This window comes from Gambusia affinis, linkage group LG13 (assembly GCF_019740435.1).
Source record: "Gambusia affinis linkage group LG13, SWU_Gaff_1.0, whole genome shotgun sequence".
Classification (NCBI taxonomy): Eukaryota; Metazoa; Chordata; class Actinopteri; order Cyprinodontiformes; family Poeciliidae; genus Gambusia; species Gambusia affinis.
Window position 1 is genome coordinate 3920670 of NC_057880.1, and position 20704 is coordinate 3941373.

Sequence of the window (20704 nt, forward strand, 5' to 3'; positions counted from 1 at the left end):
TGTGTGATCCAGCTGTCAGAAGAGAAGAACTGACTCAAAGAGTTCTCTGTTGAGCAGCCCAGGAAGATCGTAGTCAACAGGGAGCTCGAAGCTGTGCCACAAGATGGCTGCCACGCAGTGGAGGTGGGAGGGAGATGGCATGAGGAGGCCGTATTCTCTGGAGGAGGAGGAGGAGCCAGCAGAAGCGTAACCTGCCGGAACGCTCATTTTGTGACCTGCCACTCTGGACGAGTCGTACACCCAGTGGAGCAGAGCCTGGATCCTGGAAGGCACAAAAAACATCCAATCATGTTCATTCACAAGTTCAGGCACCGCAGAGAGAAACACCAGGATGTTTCTACCATCTCAGGTCTCTCTGAAGGATGTTCTCAAAGACCTTTCTCCTCACGGAGAAACTTATGGAACAGAAAAGGGATGCTAGAAGCGGTCTGTACCTGTCTTTGGTTCCAGAGTCCTGCGTGGTTCCCAGCTGGTACAGAATGTCGATGGTGGAGTCAGAGGAAAGGCCGTTCAGACGTCCAAACAGCAGAGGACTGTTTAAATCTGTTCAAAACAAACACACAGTGCAAACATACACACAGAAAGATTACACCCACAATGTACTAATTAAAAACAGAGATTACCCAGACTGCACTGGGCTATCTCTAGGTTTAGCATGTGATCGAGTTTCTGAAAAGTAACAATAATGTTGGCAGCGGAGTGCAGAAACCAGTAAGATGGGAGGGAAAACCCACTGGATCCACAGTGGTAAGAATCAGGGACTGCTTAACAGCTTCAGAACTGGTCTATAACCATGACAACCACTCAACTCAAAGTGAAATTTCAGGGATAAGTGTTGAAAAGGATCAGTATGAGGCAGAAGTATGTGAGGTCATTCTAGAAGCTAATTCCTAGCTTGTGCAACACAATCTTAGATGATAAGTTGGACTCACATTAACAAATATTAAATCTCCACTCATGTTTATTTCTAACATTACTGCAAAAAATGAATAATACATAACTTGCCTAAAGGAGCAGTATGTACCTTTTCTAAAAAGATTTTTTCATATTTGTTAAAACATTTGTCATTACATTGTGACAGTATAATACGAGACAGATATTCTGAAAGAAATTAGCTCCTCTGCCTTCTTTTCATACTCCAAGTGCTAACTAGAAACAATTAATCAGGGCCAGGATGTGGGTGTTATCGCTGTCAATCACGCTTGTGTATGTATGTGCATCCATCCCTACTCTGCTGCTCTCTGCTACATTATAGCTTCTTTCAGATAGCAGGGGCTGCCATGAATGCTAGGCTGGTTAGTGTAAACAGAAGCACTGATGATGGCGGACAAACAGTTTTCCTGGAACGGTAAGTTGCTTGACCACCATCAGTACTTTTAGCAGCACATACACAGTGTTGATTGACAGCAGTAAGGCCGCCCTCCTGGCTGACTGTTTGCCTTTGACCGGAAGCCGTGCATTTCTTCAGACGGTAACACTGGGAGGAGGTGGAGGAGCTTCAACTTTACATTGCCGTGTACTATACCGTCAGGACAGGGTGACAGTTTTAACAAGTCCAGCAATATCTGAATCAAAGGGAAAACAGCTAGCAGGGACCACAGTGCCCCTGGTGTTTAAAACTTAATATAATTTCTTGATTTGCAACAAACATCAGGAAGCACATCATGTGGGGGCAGAAGAAACTCGCTCCAACCAATCAGAGCAAACCATATCAAAGCTCTGCCTTATCTTGGAAAACACGCTTCTTATAACTGGTAAATGTTGCTAAGAACCAGGGCTCTCTTCAGAATGCTCACATACTAGAATGAGACCAAAACATGTCACATCATCAATAAACGTAGGTAGCGTAGCTCTACCATGTGATGAACGCACAGCCATGGCAACGGACTCTGATGTAATTGTGCCTTTTCTAATATGAGGAATCTAGCATGTTGAGAGTTCCAAATGAGAGAATTGAATATGAAACCCACAGGAGTAAACACAACGGAATCCAGTTGGAAGTTGCCTGAAGACAAAGTGAGGCTTACGAAGAAACATTTCTCCTTCTGAACAGAAACAGAATTTAAAAACAGCTCATTGAGAACCAGCAGCATCATCACTGAGGACAACAGGCGCTGGTCCTGATGATTTACACCGTGTGAATATTTAGTCAGTGAATATATTAATGTGGTGTTTGTGTGGACTCACTTGCAGGGTCTGTGCCACAGGCAGCACAGTTCCTCAGCAGAATGTCTATGAGTTTGAGTCCGATTCTCGTGGACTGCAGTCCTATTTTGACCAGCACTGCCTCGATGTTGGGGGAGTGCATGCCGCAGTAGGGAGACATGAGCAGAGCAGCACAGGTCTGCAGCAGGTTGGCTGTGGGTGCTGCAGCACTGGCCATCATGGCCTCCAGGTCCCCAACATGAGTCAGGCAGTGATGGAGCAGCCGGAGCCACCCGATGCTGAGGAGGCAGAGAGGGAATGTCTCAACTACAGATGCGCTGATCCTCTTTTTTTTCATAGCAATACTAAGTTTTAGTATCAGCTGATATCAATCCAATATCCATTAGTGCTGAATTGGCTTAAAGCATTTCTTTTTTTAAATGCAGACATAAAGCTACCGAATTACAAATTCATTTCATAACTGCACCAGAGCAGCACACTTAAATACACCAATAGGTCAAACATGTAAAACTAATACAACTTTAATTTGTTCAGTCAGTGCAATTACTACTTGTTTTACAGCCCATGTAAAACAAGTAGTAAAGCAGTGGTCCCGGCATCCTGCATGCTTTAATTCTCCCCCTGGTGGCACCAACAACCTTTTCAGCAGGTCAATGTTCTTCTTAGGCCTTCTAACGAGCCATCATTATGTCCACGTGCATTAAACCAGGGAGAGAACTGAAACATGCAGGATGCCGGCCCTCGAGGACTGACTTTGGGCACCACCGTAGTAAAGAAACTGATGAAAGCAAAAAGTTGACTACCATAGTCCAACATGAAATATGAACAGCAACAAACCTGCTTTCAAATGGTTCAAAAGTCCAATTAGGAATTTTAAATTTGATAACTACAGCGTGACATCGCTCAGAGCACAACGCATAGAATTAGACTAAATAGATCTGCCTTGACAGATCAGGCACATTGTCACCAATACACAATCCAAACATTTTTCAATATTGGGATTAATAAGGATTTTAATATTGGATCGGTGGATTCCTTGTCTCAACATAAGCTGCTTTACACCCAGACAGACTTACAGGGGCAGCAGTGTGTACCTGGTTTTAGAGACCTGGTCCTCAGAGGGCAGAAAGGGGTTGTTGACCGTAGCAGAGGAGGTATTGCCAAACGCCGTCAGCCCCAGCAGTTTGATCTGAGAAAGCCCCAGGGTGCTGGCGTCCCGCGGCCGGTGGAGCCTCAGGCACACCGCGGACGCCACTTCGGCCTTCACCAGCTGGATCTTTATGTAGGTGAGGCCGCTGGTGAGGACCGGTGTAGAAAGAGGCAACATGTTGACCCCGTCTGCACTGATCTCCACGGAGACGGAGGACGGGCAGGCTGAATGGTGAACGGAGGGAAAAAGAACAATATTTATATATAAGAATAATTCTTCCAGTGACAGGAAAAAACATGTACTGATTCAATGTATACAGGGTGCTGTATACACTGAGTTATTACTATTATTATTATTAATATTATTGGGTTTCCACAGTGTATTATAAGCCTGGCAGGTCACCAGGCTTTACTTGCTACCTCCCACCACTGGTGGACAGCCCTAGCGCCACTACCACCGGGCTTAGCAGGTTTTCTAGGGGAAACCCTTTATTATTATTGTTATTAATTATTATTATTGTTGTGGATTGGAGTCCAACTCACTGGCCAGAGAAGCTAGATGAGGCTGGATGTGGACCTCCTTGAGCAGCACAGCAGCAGGAAGGTGGATGGTGAGGTCACACCACGCCTCCTCTGGCAGAAAGATGTAGGACCAGGCAGCTGAGCGTGCCCGGCGGTGGGGGGGCGTGGCCTGAAGGAGAACCTCTGCTGGTTGTGCAGTGGGGCTGCTGGATGTGATGGTGCCTAGGAAGGGGTGAACACAATCAGAGGCTCGTTAGATATAACCTGTAAGGTGTAGAACCTGTCGTCTGCCTGATGTGGAAAACACAACAAATAAAACGTACCTAAGGGAGCGAAGTTGTGGAGTCCCTCAGCGTTGTCTGGCTCTGACGTCATCACCCTGGCCTTAAGGTTACCATCGGCGGTTTTCCCTGGACCAGAGTCCAAGAACTTCATGATGGTGGACACCATACTGCGTGCTGTGTTCACAATGGCTCTGGTGCTCGTCACCATGTTGTTACAGATCAACTGTACACCTCCTTAAGAGAGAGAAGAAACTTGGTTTTTACTAAGGTTATCAACGCTAATGCATACGATTAATCTGGAAATTTTTGTGCAAATTCATCCATCTATTTTGACCTAAAAGTCTCTCCTACAGAGGGTTACCCGGTTCACAGCAGCCACAACCTGATGGTTAAAAAAGGAACTACATATGTGAACACCCACCCATGTCATGGAAAGCCTTGAGAGCTTCACTGGTGTCCAACACTCGCAGGATGAACCACAGAAGAGGCTCGGACAGCTGGCAGGTGGAGAGAGACCCCTACCATCAAACAAACAGAGATCAAGTAAGGTTTGCCTCACTCTATTTCAAAAAGCTCATTTTGACTCCTGACAGCAGCAGCTGAAGCAGCAGCAGCCGGCTAGTTGTACCTGTCTGCCCATGTACCCGCAGGCCATGTACGTGAGAATGGGCTGCAGCATGACCTGCACTGAGCTGGCCCTCTTGCTCAGAGTGGTGAGGATGGTGAAAAGGCCGTCGCCCACTGAGATGGCATCCAGACCTCCGTGGAAGTTCTCATGTTTGGTAAGATGGAGTCCGCTGGCACCTGGAGGAAAGACACCAGCATTTGGGTCAAGAGTTTTCATCATCATCATCATCATCATCATCAACACACTCAATATGCTGAGCTGCTAGATTCCAGAACTCTCATATTGTTTGATTAAAAACACTTCAAAGGGATGGACCACTCCAATATTAATGTTTGTATCTTTACATATATAGATATATATATAAAAAAATCTACATCAGGTATCAGTGGCAATGTACCCAATCCATAAGAGCAGATGTATTCGGTCTAATTCTATGTTTTGTGTTCTAGTGCTTTACTAATTATTTTACATTCTATTTAAAATTACTAACTGTGCTTTGTGAAACGTTTGAAAGACGTTTTGTTGCAGTTTATTTTAGCCAGTTTCAGTTTATTTATTTTCCATTGGGTCTTCTACTCCTGATTGCACTGGCTGAACAAATTAAAGTTGAGTTGGTTTTACATGTTTGATCAGGTTTATGAAGGTATTTGTGTATTTACTAGTGCTGTACTGGTTATCAAATACATTTTAAATTCAGTACCTTTATGTCTGTGTTTTAGAAAAAGAAATGTCTTAAGTTAATTCAGCACTGTTTTTCTGTGTCAGATCGGTCAAGCCGATACAATACCTCAACTCAGATATCGATAGTGAAAAACTGTATCAGTGCATCCCTAATAGAAAGCAAAACAAAGCAGGTGAAGATGCTGATCTAGTTTGACGAAGCCAACAGAAAGTGAAAATAGTGTGATGACTGAATAGAAGTCTCACCGATGATCATCGCCATGGCACTGCTGTTGCACTGACCCAACGCTGACAAGATCTGGCTCATTATCTGCTGGTTAGCCAGCACCAGGTCAGCCACGCCAGCAGAGGGCCCAGAGCTGGATGAAACTCCTCCCGCTACGCTCTCCTTGCTTCCACAGACCTTCTCCTCATCTGAGACGCTGCTGTCAGCAGCACCGCTGCCAACTGGCGGCAGCCGCCCGCTGAACTCGCGGTCCCCTGACAGAGGAAGCTGCACTAGCACGTTCACCAGTTTCAGCAGGTTGAACATGAGCTGGTCGCGCGTAGTTTCCCCACACACGGCCTTGGCGTCTCCAGGTCGGATGATGTTGGCAAACAGACCTCCAAAGCAGGCGCGGGCCCCCACGGAGCTGTCAGAGCCACTGCGGGACACCACCTTGTCTGAGCACGTGATGTAGTGGTGAACCAGGAACGTGATGGACTCCAGGACGGAGGAAATGGTGGACACGGACACCACCTCGAAGTTCTGCTCCAGGGTAAAGTCCAGCAGCTTGACCTGGGCATCCAGAGGACCCTGACCCGACTGGAACGGGCCCCTGGGGAGCCAGCACAACCTGTCAGCGGCACCTCTTAAACTCTGATTGAGCTGATTTGCCTGAAGCTCACCTCTCAGTGGACAGGATGTGGATGAGCTTCAGGAGGAACTCGCTGAACATCTGGGGGCAGGTGGAGGACAGGTGGACCTGCAGGCGGCTCAGGAACTCATGCATGGCCTGTGTGGCGGTGGGGCCCACCTGGGAGCTGTGCTGACTGGTCCCATTGGTGCTACTGCTGGACAGGAAGCGCACCAGCACATGGACAAGGGTGGGATCTGACACCATCTGCTGGGCTGTGCTGTCCTGGCAGTTCAGCACGCTGATGGAGGCTGGGGGCAGAAACAAGGCTTTAACACACACACACACACACACACACACACACACACACATCCTCCTGCATTGTGAGGGCCTCACTGACCAGAGGTGGGCATGTTGGTCATCAGGGTGAGGGAGTGTAGCACCAGGCACCATGTTCTCAGGGAGGTGCTGGGGTACCAGGCCAGCACTGAGATGAAGCTGCTGACAGAGGCTGCGCACACACACACACACACACACACACACACACACACACACACACACACACACACACACACACACACACACACATATATATATACATACGTTAAACACTTACAGAAACCATAAAGCAATCTGAGACGGCTGGGGGGTTTAAAAGCCCACCTTGGTTGAGTGGGATGGTGGGCACCCGGCTGGCATTGAAGAGGAAAATATCTGATCCGCTGTCTTCGCTGCCACCAGAACACGTGTTTAGACTGAGCGTTAGCCACAACTGTAGCAGCGACTCCAGCTAGGAGGAGAACACACACATTTCACCTGGCTGCTCCTTATTCTAAACACTCACTAAGCTCATCGCTTCTCCAACTCAGATGATATAAAATGGTGGAAAAATGCTGTCTCAGGGTTTCCCTCAGTGAATTTTAAGCCTGGTGGGTCACCAGGTTTAACTTGTGCCCCCACCAAGCTTAGCATTGTTAATTTGTTTTAGTATTATGGGGTTTTTTTATGATAGCCTTTTTCTTAAGATTAATAGTTGGTGTTTAGGTATTAATCTTCCAGTCTTCCAATAATGCATAGCTATCAAGTAATATTTTAAATTTTTCCTGTCAAATATAAACATGTGTTACCTCAAACACATGGGGGCAGCTGGATGACTGCCCTATCGCCCAGAACACCGGGCTAAGAAACCCTGTATCTTGTTTACTAAACCGCTTTACTGGCGTAAATATCGCAAAAGACCTGAAAATAAAAGAAACCTGAAGAGGAACTTGTAGGACTACATTTCCCAACAGATTCTCTGCTTCAAATGTCCTGGATATACTGAGGTACCAGACAGGCAGCAGGGGCGGAGCATCTCTAGAGTCAGTCACCTGTACATGGTGGACCTGCAGCATGGAGAACAGCTTGTTGAAGCAGTTACTCAGAATGGGTACGGAGGAGGGCTGGATGGTGGGGCCGCTGCAGGGTGGGGAGCCCCCGCTGTGGAATGCTCTGAGCAGGGAGTCATCGGTACCATTGGTGGGCTGGGTGACTGCAACACAAACACACAAAGTCTTCATGTAGTACACAGAGCATGGTGCCACACTAACACAACTATGGCTTCTTGTTTTTTTTTTTGCCCCAGAGGACATTTTGAGCCTTCTGCTGCGTTTATAAGTAACAAAGATAAAGGGAGAGTGATTTCCATGTGGGAAGAGTTGAAGCAATGAATAAGACCAAGGTGAAATTCTTAACAAGTCCTTTCTTCTTCAGAACCAGTCTGCTCCGTTCAAATCTAATAAAATAGTTACAGAAAAAACAACATTGAGCTTCTTACTTGTAGATGAACTGGAGCTTAGAGCCTGTAGAATGGAGTCAGCCTGTAAAGTTGACATCATTTTCAGCATCAGCTCAGCCTGCTGCTCCAGGCCAACTTCAAGTCGGGCATCTAGCGCTGTGAAACGAGAGACCGAGCATTTAGCCAAAGCTTGGATGGAAGCTATTATGAAAAGTAAAGTCGGTGCTGAAGAAACGGAGAGGTTCACCTTGAGACACAGAGACCGACACACACTGAGACGCTGGCTTTTCAGGGGCAACCAAAGGTTTGGATACCGGAATCCCAACCCCTCCGATGTAAGGGTTGTACCCGTATGTTCCATAGTCAGCACCCCAGTAGTCATACCAGGTGCTGCTTATAGGCTGAGAGTAGATTTACAAGGACAATTTATTACTCACAAATACAATGTAACAACAACTTAATCAAGTTATTATTGGACAGCTGGAGCTGAACAGCACTTCAACCAGAAGAACGTAATTTTACTGAAATGTCATATTCTGCAATGCAAATAAAAAAAGGAAGGACAACAAATAATGGAATTGGGAATAACATCTTGAAGTATAAATATTTTTCCAATCTTTTATTTGTTTATGCATTTGTACCCAAACTTCTAGAAATATTACAATTAAATCTGGTACTTTTCTAAATGACAGTCTTGGATAAGTAATTTCAAGGTTAACTGATAGGCAAATAAGAAACCTTTGACATTTTAAGCTTTTACACTGATAATAGGTGAAAGAAAATAAAAGAACAAAAGTCACAGAATCAACATACCTTAAATACTTTGGCAGCGAGAGGATCTTTTTCCAAATCAATATCTAGAGGATCAATATCAACATCCATGAGGTCTTGTAGCAAGTCAAAGTCGATGTCTTTATCTTTTTCCAAAGATGACAGAGGTGGAGCACCTTTGGATAATAAAAAGATCTTTAGTATTACTAGGTTAATGCAAGAAAACATTTAAGCAACAGACACTTTGAGACACTTTTAACAGCAACACAGCAAATACTGCAGGGCAAAGATTCTGACCAGCAAACCTAACTGGAAAACTGTCAGTGCCACAGTAACAAGCTCCATCTAAAGTAAGTGATAAACTCACATTTATAGTATTTATAGTATAGTAAAGTGGAAAATGTATTCCAAAACCTTTCATAGTGCAATTCCAAAATATCTGGGTTTAACAGTAATACTGCTGTGGGACGTGTGGTGAACGGATAGAGGGGCCCCACGTACTCTGGAACACGGTGGAGGTCCCTGTGGTCCCCGCGATGATGTCTGGCACCAGAGCTTCATCGATGGTCTCCACCAGGGGAATGGTGGAAGGCTGGGCCAAAGAGTCGTCTGAGTCTGCCGCAGCTGAGGAAGATGACGCCCCTGCTTCCTCACCCACAACCACCTCTTCCATGGCATCCAGAGAGCCCGGAGACATCAGTTCACCTTGGGTCAGAACGACAAGGTCAGGAGCTGAACCTGCTTCCTACCCTGAGCTGAGAAAACCCTCATCATCTCTGATCCAACCCATCGGCACAACATGGCTAACTTAGAAAGATGGCAGAGAACTGCTGCCTTATGGCAATTCACCACTAGACTGCGTCTAACCGGTAGTCTGTTCCTTGTTGAGGGCGAGTCCTGAGCGCGCAGCAGCTGTGTTCAATTCTCTACTGATGTCTGCAGCAACACTCAGCAGAGGAGAACCTCAAGGTTGTAGTTCTGGCCTCAAATAAACCTAGATATTTAATTTTGTCCTTTAGAAATGTATTACTGGCCCAAACATAATGATAAAAACTCAGATCAGTCGATTATTTTTGCTGTACATCTTAATATGATTACATTCCGGCACTTTTTTTTTTTTTTTAAATCGCAAACTTTTGGATTTACAGTCAAAAGATGTATACCAATAGTCACGCCTGAAGCTTTTTTTTAATCCGAAGGAAGAATAAAATTCACATCACAAGCCAATATTATGTAGTTCTGGTGTTTCACATTGTCAACAGAAAAGGCAGAAAGCTGACTAGATGCTCCATTTCTCCTTTTTATGTCTGCCTTTCTTAAGAGGAACTAGCTGCTAGCAGAGCTGCTAAATCAACATCATTCTGCTTCAAAACTTAGCGCATGTGGTCTTGGCGCCGATTGTGATTAAACTCATAACTGTTCCTCCATACTGAGCAGCTCTCTGACAGCATTTCTGTGCTCCACAGCTAAACTTTAAAGTTGTTCTGGAGTTTTCAGTGACGTAAATCACGAGTCAACTAATTAATGCGATGAGTTGTCAACCAAAAGGTTTCGGTGTCGTACCTTGATCGATCCTGCTAGTACTACCCCTAGAGCAGCTACTGAAATCTGAGAACAACCGGGCTGAGCTGCGCCGGATTTGCTAATGGAAAACAAATTTGGCCGAGGTCGTACCGGTTAGGGGTGGGCTAGTGGAGAGGCACCTTTAGTATCCAAAAACAACAAGAAACAAGGAAGGCAAGTGTCACATTTAAGCTTTAACTCATTATGTTGACCTCTTGACAGCTAAGACAAATGGGAATCATTGTCGGCGAGCAGTTCTTTCCCCGCCAGCAGGAAGATTGGAGGTGGGATCCTGCGCTGCAACGTGTCTATATCACTGTGTTCAATCAGAGTTGTTTCACTTGTTAATCATTTGGTGCCAAGACAAATGTTCTGAATTTAGATAAATCCTTCAGAAGAACGGAGGGGGTCTTTCCCATAATGAGATATCTCAGTCAAACTGTGGTTAGCTTACGAAACCTAACGTTTTTATTTCCGTTTCCATCCTTCCAACAACTCATGCAACAACTGGGCCGATTGTATTAAAGGTGGGGGTCATAACCAGATGAAACAGACCTGCCAGGATGTCCTGGAGCATACATGTGAGGGAGTACTGTGCCCAGGCCCCTCCCCAGGAGATGTCCCCTCGATTGAAGTCTGTTCCTACAAGCAGTAGCAGAAGGCGTTCCAGCTGCTGTTCAGACACCACCTCACACAGATGGATTGTAGGTCTTGTGGCATTAGCTATCCTAGCAAGTACCTGCAGAGACAACAACACTGGTCACATGTCTGTACACAGAACAGTTAGAAGATCCGTGCCTTTATTTCAGACGAATACCTTGCAGACAAAAAGCAACAAGTCAGCATGGCAAGTGAAGTCCATAGAGAGCAAAAACAGGGCAAGTTTCTGCACTACAGAGATGCAGCGTTCATGGGACAGAGTGAAGGGCAAAGGTTCTACTTCTGGGGCTTCTTTGGCTGTTGTGGACTCTGTATCCAGTGTAGAACGAGGCCATTCAGCTGTCCGTCTCAGACGGATCAGATCTTTAAAGTGCTGAGAGAGGAAAACGGAGCCAAAGGCAATTAAACATATAGCTGAAGAATCTGACACTACAGTAGTCTCTGAATATTGTTCATTAGTGACATTTGATGTTAAAAGTCTGACAGGTTCTCACCTTAGATGTAGCTTGTTTGAGTTTGGCCTGTTCCACTAGCAGTTTGTAAGAGGAACCTTTGTTGCTTTGGATTTTCTCCTTCTCTATTTGCTCAACCAAAGCCTTCTGTTTGGCTTTCAATAGATTTAACTGCTGCAATAAAGCAGACACAATTAAAACAAACACTGCAGATGCATTCCTGTAAGGCTCCTCAGCTATTCTGGCTTTGGACTTAAACATGTTTACCTGTTTGTGATGAACGAGCTGCTTGCGAAGCTTCCGTGAGTACAGCCGGTCCAGGCTGCTGCTGCCTTTAGCTGTCCTGTTGGAGTTCTGAGACTGAAGCGTGTTGTTGATGAAACTCCACTGAATCCCTGAGGAACAAAGAAACAAAACATTACAAAAGGAAAGAAGAGAACTGTGTGAGCTAGCCATCTTTATAGGAGCAAGCCCTACCCTAACAAACAAAATATGATTTCCTCTGTAGGATGGACATGGGTAATAACTGGGCCTGTCACAATAACCATACATTTTGGTGGATGATAAATTGTCCCAAAAGTTATTGCGATAAATGATAATGTTGCTGTTCTGAAACCATTTTCAAGAAGCATAGTGGTAAAAATGGCAGGATAATGCAAGAGTACAGTCTCAAAGAACAATGCAATTTAAATTCTAATTTAACACTGGAACTGGAAGACATTTTAAGTATCCAAAACAACAGAAACGACAAGAAAAAAAGAATTATGGAGTCTCTGTAAATAAAATTGTCCTACATAAAAAAAGGCTTGTTGAGACCAAAGCACCAGACTGATAACTTATCATCCAGTTTATGGAAGAAAGCGAGAAAAGCGCTAAATCAAGCAAATGGAATTTATGAAGCTTGCTTTATTTTATCGTACATTAATTGATTTAATGGTTATTGAGACAGGCCTAGTAAAACGTTGTGATAAATGCTACATGTCATCACCTTCCTAAAATAATGGCATATGTCAGATGTGATTTCACTTTTGGCAAAGAACTTTTGGCACACATCTGTGGACGGTGTACGCGGAGTCTACGCCGCTCACAGAACACCCACTTTAAATTCTAAATATTTCAAAAGCAAATCTTTACAAATGATAAAATGCTGAAAAGGAAAATGGCATCACGTCTTCTACCTGTTACAGACCGGTCCCTTTCCTTCCCTCCAAGGTTCTTCTTCGCCCCTGAGGCTTCATCTTCAATGCTGGCTACATAGTCCAAGAGTCTTGAAACCAACATCACCACCCAGCTGATCATGGGAATATCCAAAATCCCTGGAGGAAACAGACTCATTTTTGTACCTAATTCTGCATGTTTTGATGACCGTGTCAATATGTGTTGCACTGGGTTTACCTTCAGTCCTGCGTTGGGAAGCGGCCTGTGGTTGCTGCAGAGGAGACAGCAAACTGTCTAACAGGTTCAGGAGACCCTCCAACACGCCACTGTTACTCAGGGATCTTTGGCCAATGCAGGACAGGAGCATGAATACTCTGCCAAAACGAGAGAGGCTTTAGTCTCAGCAAACAGCCACAGAACAGAACAGAAAAATGTCTGTAACTCTGCCCTAGAGGAGAAATTCAGGTGTACCAGCACCAAAGTGACAAGTCCAAGAATGTAAGTTCACACAAAAGATAAAAACAGACAAAAATAATATAAAGAGAGAACTAAAAATTCTGTACACTGGATGTTCTCCTGCAGGGCCACCATCACGGACAGATGTTGAACACATTTACAGCACAATAAAAATAGCCGAAATTGAAAACCACGAACAGGAAAACAAGTTTGGAAACAAAATACACAAACTTCTTTGCTGCTGCAGACCTAAAGAGGATACTGACCAGTGAAGCCCAGGGCTCATTCCAACTACTCAAACTAAAACTTCATGTCTTTGTGGAAGTTAAGCGTAAAAGACTCAGAAGTCATTAAAGCCCAAATTTTGGCAACTAGTGGGACAAAGGCAGAGAAGTGGCTCTCGTGTTGTCCTACCTGTCCTGGGGAAAGATAAGCAGCTGCTCAGAGTTGTAGAGCTCCTGCAGGACGTTGGAGAGGAATTGGCCCCACCAGCGCTCACCACCACACAGCTGCACCAACAGCAGTCCAGCATGAAGACGGATTTTTGGCGTTCCACTGATGCAGAGGTGTTTAAAAAGCTCCTCACAGGCCTGGGCATGGAAGGTGTTCTGGAGCACCGAGGGGACCGAGTGTCCTGACAGCACAAACACACAAATCAATGAATCAAGTGTGCAAACCATGCAAAACATCCATAATACCGTGTACTATTTCCATAATATTTCTGTTCAGGGCTGGACGGTATCAGGTGTCTGGTGTAAATCACAGTCAGTGCTCCACGCCTCACCGTTATTGGAGTGCAGAAGGCTGAGGAGCGTGTCCAGCAGGTAACGGATGATTGTCCTGAGTTGCTCAGTGGAGGAGCTGTGGACCAGCCCCTGGGCCTCCGGGTCACAGGCCCTGGGCAGAGACTTGCGGCTGGCGCCCAGAGACACCCGCAGCCTCTGGACAGCATGGTGGGCCAGGTTGAGCTGCAGCTGCAGCTGGATGCAGTCCTGATAGGCTGAGAAGACCCGCTGGTCCTCTTCTACAACCTTGTCTGGTTTCCGTAGGAAATACTGGGCATTATTGGCGCTGTTCAGAGGCGGAAGGTCGATGTTCTGAAGAAGAGTCTCCAATCGATGGCAAGCTAGATTGTACCTGGAGAACAGAGCAGAGGACATTAAGCCTGAAGAACAGCATTAATTACCTCCACCATTTCTGATGCCGTTTAATGTTTGACTTCTTTGGTGAGAACTGAATCTGACCAACACCACACGTTTCCATCTGGTTCTCTTAACAGCTGATAATCTGTCCTGACCCTCTCCATGAATCACCTGCACTGGATGTCCTCCTGCAGAGCCACCATCATGGTCAGATGTTGATCCACATCTGGCTGACTGGCAGCCTCACTTTCTCCCCGCAGAGGGTCATGCATCAGTTTAAGCTCACTCTCCCACGGCAGGATGTACGTATGGCCGTAGAAGAAGCCTAACGGGATCTTTGCTCGCGCGCTGGTGCTGCCGTAGCGTCCAATCACAGTGATCTGAAGGAGCAGCTTGGATGCATTAATTGGCTTTTGGGACCTATGGAGTGCAGGGGCTGGACGGAATCACGTGCCCCACAATTCTCACCAGAGTACAGAGAGCCTGACCTTCATGAATCTGCAGACAGGCGGTGGCAGCAGGTCGTGCAGAATGAGCGAATGGGTGCTGATGTCAGTGGCCACCACCAGTCTGCGTCCATCCACCTCCTCCCCCAGCGTCCAGATGTCGATGGACAGAGACGCCAGGTCTCCGCAGGTAGGGATTAGAGCGTCAGTCAGCAGAACGGGGCGGCCGAAGTCCAGGGTGACGTACCGTCGAGCTCCTGAACAGAAAAGCACAATAAGACCGGTTATTACATCACAAACTGTGTTTTGTCAAGGAGATATCATCCACTAAACTTAACGATAAATAAAGTAATAACTTGTATGTCGTACAGTAGTCAACGTTACATACCAGAGTGCATCCGCTCTATGATTATAGACTGGTGTGGAGGAGGCTGCAGGTAGTGAGATGCCTGAGAAATAGCCAGAGCCAGCCCACTGCCCATGGGGCTCTGCAACACAAAACCCTCCGAGTTCAACACAGACCAACATCTTTAATTTGTTTAAAACAAGCAGCCTAAGAAGTGAATTTAAAAGAGCAGCAGCTGCCCTTCAATTTACAACTGTGCAAAAAACTTTTCTGATACTCTGCTAACGTTGTAAACACACAATTTCCCAATTGCTGCATTTCTGTTAAATAAGGAATGTAATTAAAAATCCTACTTCATATAATAGAAGCTGTTAAAAAATACAGAGGCAAACACTGACATGAGATATATCTATATTTTCAGCCATGTCACTAGCACCCATCACTAGCAATCAAAGGAGACGTCAGCAAGACTCATCCTTGAGAGCAGATATACAGGCTGGGTTTTTGGGAAATTGCAGTCGTTGACTTTACAAAAGATTTATGGATTCAACACGTTCTAATGACAAACTTCAACGTCTGATGAACTGAGCAATACTGGGGAGCCAGCTGCACATCGTCCATGGAGGCCAAATAAGCTGCTGTATACAAACTGGAGTGATGCAGTGATGTTTGTATCGCAGCTTTGTGAAACACAGTAATTTTGATACAATTAAAAAAACCACCTCATCCTAGCGCAACAAATCTAATTTGCGCAAATTCATGGTCTAGTGATTTGCAGTTTCACCCCTGAAACACCACTAAGAGCAACTGATAGACTTACTATCAGTTGAAATCATTTAGCTTAAAAAGCTAAATGATTTCTTTCCTTTGTTGTGACCTAATTTTTTTATAGTTTTCCCAGATAAACAATAACCACAAGAAATAAGCTATGAGTAGATGGCGTCAGTCAGTGTCAGCCTTGGTCGCTCAGCAGACTGTTGGAATCCTGAGCTCTTCAAATCAGAACTGAAACTGATGTGACATTCAGCCCAGGTTACTGACCGGCTTGGCTTTCTGCGTGTTCTTGTGTGCAGCCATGTTGACGGGCCCCTGGTCCATCATGGGTCCAGGGAACAGGTGAGCCAGCTCTGCGCTGAAGGCTGCAGACACCGCCTCGTTGGGCGGTGTGAGGGGAGGGGTCATGAAGAGGGGCGTGGTTTTTGGTGTTGGTGGGATGACGTCGGAGGGGTGAATGAAGAAGCCCGGGGCGGAGGAGTTGGAAGGCACAGAGTTACTCATGGGTCCAACCCCAGAAGCCACAGCGGCAGCAGCAGAGGTGGTCTGATGAAGCTTGGCCTCCAGCTTTGCTTTCTGCTTCAGCAAAAACACCAGATTTAAACATAAAACAAAAAGACTGAGAAGTAGTTTGACTTCATTTTTAGCAGGAATTAAAAGGGAAGTATTATGTATATTCCAAGAACATGGTGCCATTTTATAGCCCAAGCAACTGTGCTGCCTTCAGTTATAAAAATTATATGTATATATATAATATTCTGCAATATCTTTGCAGAATGGGTTTTTGCTAATTGCTGCTGGTTAGTCTGAAGGAGGTGAGTGGAGGAGTCTTTCACAACTGAATGGTTGCCATGGGAGACTGAAGGATTTCTCAAACATGAATACACGAATGAAAGAATCAAGGCAACACATGATGTAAAGCTCAAAAACGCTGATTTTACATAATACTGCCCCTTTAATGACTTCCAAACACAGATGTTGTGCATTGGCATGGACGTAAATCTGATGAGAATTTCACCTGCTGCTGGAGCTTCAGCAGCTGCTGCTGTTTCTCCTGCAGCACCTGCAGCTGCTGCTCGGCTGAGACCATGGCATGTGACAGGGACTGCAGGGCCACCTGAGCTGCAGAACTCAGAGCTGTTGAAGCTTCGCCGACCGTCCCTGTTGACAGGCCGCCCATCGCCGGAGTCACACCAAACGTACTCACTGGGTTTAAAAACAACACATTTAGCAGATGAAAGCCAACACTACACTCTGAACAAAAGTTTGGTAAAAAGCGAGAAAGAGCTACCAGTGAACATGCTGGCGTCATCTCGTTCCACCCGTGTGCCATCACTAGTAGATATGCAGGTAAAGTGCAAGGGCTCCACCTCCAGGAGTCCAGTCAGTGCGGTGAAGCTGCCCTCTGCCGCTGCAGAACTGCTCACTTTTCCATTCCCTGCAAAACAGTCCACACCAAAAATCACGCAACATTCTCCTGTCTCCTCTAGTTAAATCGGGCTTTTGCAAATTTTACTTGAACACAGTAGTTGAAAATCAACCGTTTTGATTTTATGGCTGGAGCGTACACTCACCGGCCACTTTATTAGGTACACCTGCTCAACTGCTTATTCACACAAATGTCGAATCAGCAAATCACATGGCAGCAACTCAATGCCTTTAGGCATGTAGACATAACCAAGACGATCTGCTGCAGTTCAAACTGAGCATCAGAATGGAGAAGAAAGGTGATTTAAGTGACTTTGAACTTGACATGGTTGTTGGTACCAGACAGGTTGGTCTGAGTGTTTCAGAAACTGCTGATCTACTGGGATTTTCACGCGCAACCATTTCCAGGGTTTACAGAGAATGGTCCGAAAAAGAGAAAAGCTGAGTAGAGCTATTGATCAATGCTCGCCAGCTACCATGGCAACCCTTGCTGCTTTATATTCTGACTCGCAATCAGGCGGGTGGGAGAACAGAGATGGAGAGGGACGGAGAGCTGGCACACCCACTAGAAGAAAACAAAAGCACCCAGTATAACACTTGCATTCTATTGGCTGAGTGGTTGCCAGGCGACGGTACTTTTCTGTTCCATGCGCGAGCAGAAAATGTTTCGTAAGCGAGCAGACAGACAAGTTTTGAAAAAGCACAGTGAATATTTGAAAGACAGCAGAAGTTTTGAGAAGAAGCATTACAGGTTTTGAGAAGCGAGAGATGAAGTCCTGCTTTCACAATGAAAACATAGGCAAAAGTTTCAGAAGTTTTGAGAACAAGAGACATGAAATTCTGCTTTCAGACTAAAAATGTGTGCTCTCAAATTATGGCAGAAAAATCACCCCATAATCCGACAAATCTGCAGCAACTGTGTGATGTTATCATGTCAATATGGACCAGACTCTCTGAGGAGTATTTCCAGTACCTTGTTGAATCTATGCCACAAAGGACTAAGGCAGTTCTGGAGGCAAAAGGGGGTTCAAACCAGTACAAGCAAGGTGTACCTAATAAAGTGGCCAGTAGGTGAATGATCCCCAATCATATGATAAGATGTGGAGGAGAACCATCAGGAAGCGCTAGAGCCATACAGAAGACGAAAACTTTAAAAGTACATGTTGGACTAGACCAGTGCTTCTCAATTCCAGTCCTCGGGGCCCCCTGCTCTGCATGTTTTAGATGTGCCTCTACACCAGAACAGCTGATTCAAATGATTGCGTGACATCTTCTGCAGCCACCAAGTACTGCAGGAGCCTGTTAATCACACAAAGATTCAATCCAGGAGTGTGGCAGAAAGGAAACGCCTAAAACATGAAGGGGATGGGGGCCTGAGGACTGAAATTGAGAAACACTGGACTAGACTAATTATAATAAAATCTTATTTATAGCTAAATTATATGTTAAGTAAATATTGCAGTTTCCAATAACAATTTTAATCAGAGCTGATCCAGCTTTGCTTGTTGTTAGATAGAGAACCAACAGTTAGTTTTAATTACTAGCTGCGGAAACACTAAATACTACCAAATAGTTTGGTCTAGTTTATTGTGCAAATATTTTAGTACACTTGGAATAACATAAAACTAACATACAAGTAACTTTGCAATAAGATATAGTAGTTTGTTTTGACTCTACAATTACTTAACATTGATGAAAAAGAGTTCAGTAAAAAGCCCAGCTTCTACCAGAGAGAATTTCAGAGAGGTCGATCTCATCAGACTGGACTCCGATGCTGCTGTTGAAGGCATTCTTGCAGGAGGAGCCGCTGACCTCCAGGTCAAACAGCACCGGGTCAAATGGAGAGCTGTACAGACCGTACCTGAGGGGACGGAAGACAGTCCACATAAAATTAAGCTAAGCAGTGTAAACGTTTCTTACCTGTAGAGCGGCTCCAGGCCGAGTCGGAGCGTACCTGGTTTGCAGCAGAGCTTCCAGAGGGGTGAGGCGGTCCTGCAGCTGTCGAGAGATGGTGGTGAGCAGGGAGGCACATGCTGTGCTGCAGCCTGCCAGGTCTTCCTCCTTCACGTAGTTCAGCAGTACAAAGTACCAAAACACAGAGCCTATCCCAAAACACCGTGGAGAAACGAACGAAGGGTGAAATAAAAGTACAACAGGTGGGGGTGGGGCTCTGCCAGCACGCTCAGGTACTCACCACCAGTTGCTGCAGCAGGCAAGTAGGCCATATTATCCAGTAGAGCCTTCAGAAGGCTGATGCCAAACCCCTGCTGACTTGGTTCTCCTTTCCCATTGCTGGATGAAGAGACAGAAAACAATGGTTGCCATAGAAACCACAGAGTCCAGTCCCCACAAACGGACTACTATTACACGTTTCTTACCTAATACAAAGCGCAAGAAATCGAGCACATTTGTGGGCTATGCTGCGGCCCACTTCAAAGAAACACACCCTCACGATGTCAGTTAACCGGCTCCTGGTTTTGGCCAGCAGGCCCTCCTTTCCTTCCCTGATGCTGGAAACAGAGAGCAGGACACTTCAGATTGAAGTCCTACAGGATTAAAGGAAATATGTGAGTAGAGGTGTAACGACACCAGACCTGTGTAACCAATTTGAATAATAAATTATACTTGACACACTGTTTGACAACTAGGATGAACTTGAATGTATGGATGATTGAGTTAAAGCGAGCGCCTCACTTTTTAAAGTGAATCGAATCACTTTATAAAGTGGTTGGTCTGTTATAAACTCCACATAAGAAGAGTTGTGTTTTAAATCTGGCAGTAGGTTTTGCTGCCAGTCCACTTTAAATAGCTGGTGTGGTTTGGAAGCACTATTAGGAAGTAACAAAATATAATTAAAGGAGGAATGCTTAGTTTCCTTCAAATGATTTGATTGTCTCGTCTGGTTTCTTCGTTACACTCCTACTTGATCGCCATTTGTTGAGGCCTGCCTGCAGGGTCCGTTGGAGAAGACCCCCGCCAGCCAGCAGAGGATGTCGAGAATCAGGCTCTGAGCATGCTCATTGGCTGGGCTGCCCTCTAACTGATGACACAACACATCCAGTAACTTCTCATGGAAGTCTGGGAACTGCAGCATGGCACAGCGCTGCACCCTGAAAAGCACAGACATCTGTTAACCTGGGAGCAAACACCCAGACGCTAATGCTAAGACAAGTATATTTCCAGTAGATGGTTTTATGTTCAACATCACATTGGGCACACCTCTCTTTGGGCACTGATGTCTTCTTGAACTTTCTGATTGTGACTGAAACTTCCTGCAGCAGGTCGCAGCCTCGCAAGTTCTCCACCTTCTTTGACTGCGCTGATCCCTCCGTCTTCCCCGTAGCAGCTCTCTCCTATGTTACATCATCAAGAAATCAACCGGTGATGAAGACTTCACCTGAAGTCACATGCTGCAGTTTTAAAAACTTAACAGTTCTGACATGGCAGCTTTTGTGAGATCTGCCC

The 20704-nt window shown here is 45.4% G+C and overlaps 1 protein-coding gene across 3 annotated transcripts in view; it reads right to left on the reverse strand.

The window, feature by feature from the left end:
• The window catches only part of birc6 (baculoviral IAP repeat containing 6), a 68867-nt gene that overhangs the window by 32574 nt on the left and 15589 nt on the right, over window positions 1-20704 (reverse strand). Inside the window, exons 17-53 of one of the 3 annotated variants that reach the window (XM_044136147.1) lie at window positions 20459-20592; window positions 20188-20349; window positions 19618-19749; window positions 19434-19531; window positions 19194-19341; window positions 18967-19100; window positions 17103-17249; window positions 16830-17017; window positions 16079-16387; window positions 15080-15179; window positions 14734-14948; window positions 14417-14625; window positions 13888-14240; window positions 13518-13737; window positions 12885-13021; window positions 12668-12805; window positions 11757-11884; window positions 11532-11663; window positions 11195-11410; window positions 10933-11116; window positions 9316-9519; window positions 8857-8990; window positions 8291-8444; window positions 8083-8199; window positions 7637-7797; window positions 6930-7056; window positions 6667-6777; window positions 6319-6577; window positions 5677-6248; window positions 4750-4925; window positions 4543-4639; window positions 4161-4355; window positions 3859-4059; window positions 3261-3540; window positions 2188-2444; window positions 435-543; window positions 35-262 (exon numbers count right to left, since the gene is read on the reverse strand). In XM_044136147.1, coding sequence (XP_043992082.1) covers window positions 35-262; window positions 435-543; window positions 2188-2444; window positions 3261-3540; window positions 3859-4059; window positions 4161-4355; window positions 4543-4639; window positions 4750-4925; window positions 5677-6248; window positions 6319-6577; window positions 6667-6777; window positions 6930-7056; window positions 7637-7797; window positions 8083-8199; window positions 8291-8444; window positions 8857-8990; window positions 9316-9519; window positions 10933-11116; window positions 11195-11410; window positions 11532-11663; window positions 11757-11884; window positions 12668-12805; window positions 12885-13021; window positions 13518-13737; window positions 13888-14240; window positions 14417-14625; window positions 14734-14948; window positions 15080-15179; window positions 16079-16387; window positions 16830-17017; window positions 17103-17249; window positions 18967-19100; window positions 19194-19341; window positions 19434-19531; window positions 19618-19749; window positions 20188-20349; window positions 20459-20592 — 6866 coding nt within the window. Of the gene's footprint in view, window positions 1-34; window positions 263-434; window positions 544-2187; window positions 2445-3260; window positions 3541-3858; window positions 4060-4160; window positions 4356-4542; window positions 4640-4749; window positions 4926-5676; window positions 6249-6318; window positions 6578-6666; window positions 6778-6929; window positions 7057-7636; window positions 7798-8082; window positions 8200-8290; window positions 8445-8856; window positions 8991-9315; window positions 9520-10932; window positions 11117-11194; window positions 11411-11531; window positions 11664-11756; window positions 11885-12667; window positions 12806-12884; window positions 13022-13517; window positions 13738-13887; window positions 14241-14416; window positions 14626-14733; window positions 14949-15079; window positions 15180-16078; window positions 16391-16829; window positions 17018-17102; window positions 17250-18966; window positions 19101-19193; window positions 19342-19433; window positions 19532-19617; window positions 19750-20187; window positions 20350-20458; window positions 20593-20704 lie in introns of all 3 variants that reach the window. The other 2 variants (XM_044136149.1, XM_044136146.1) reach the window with 2 other exon arrangements.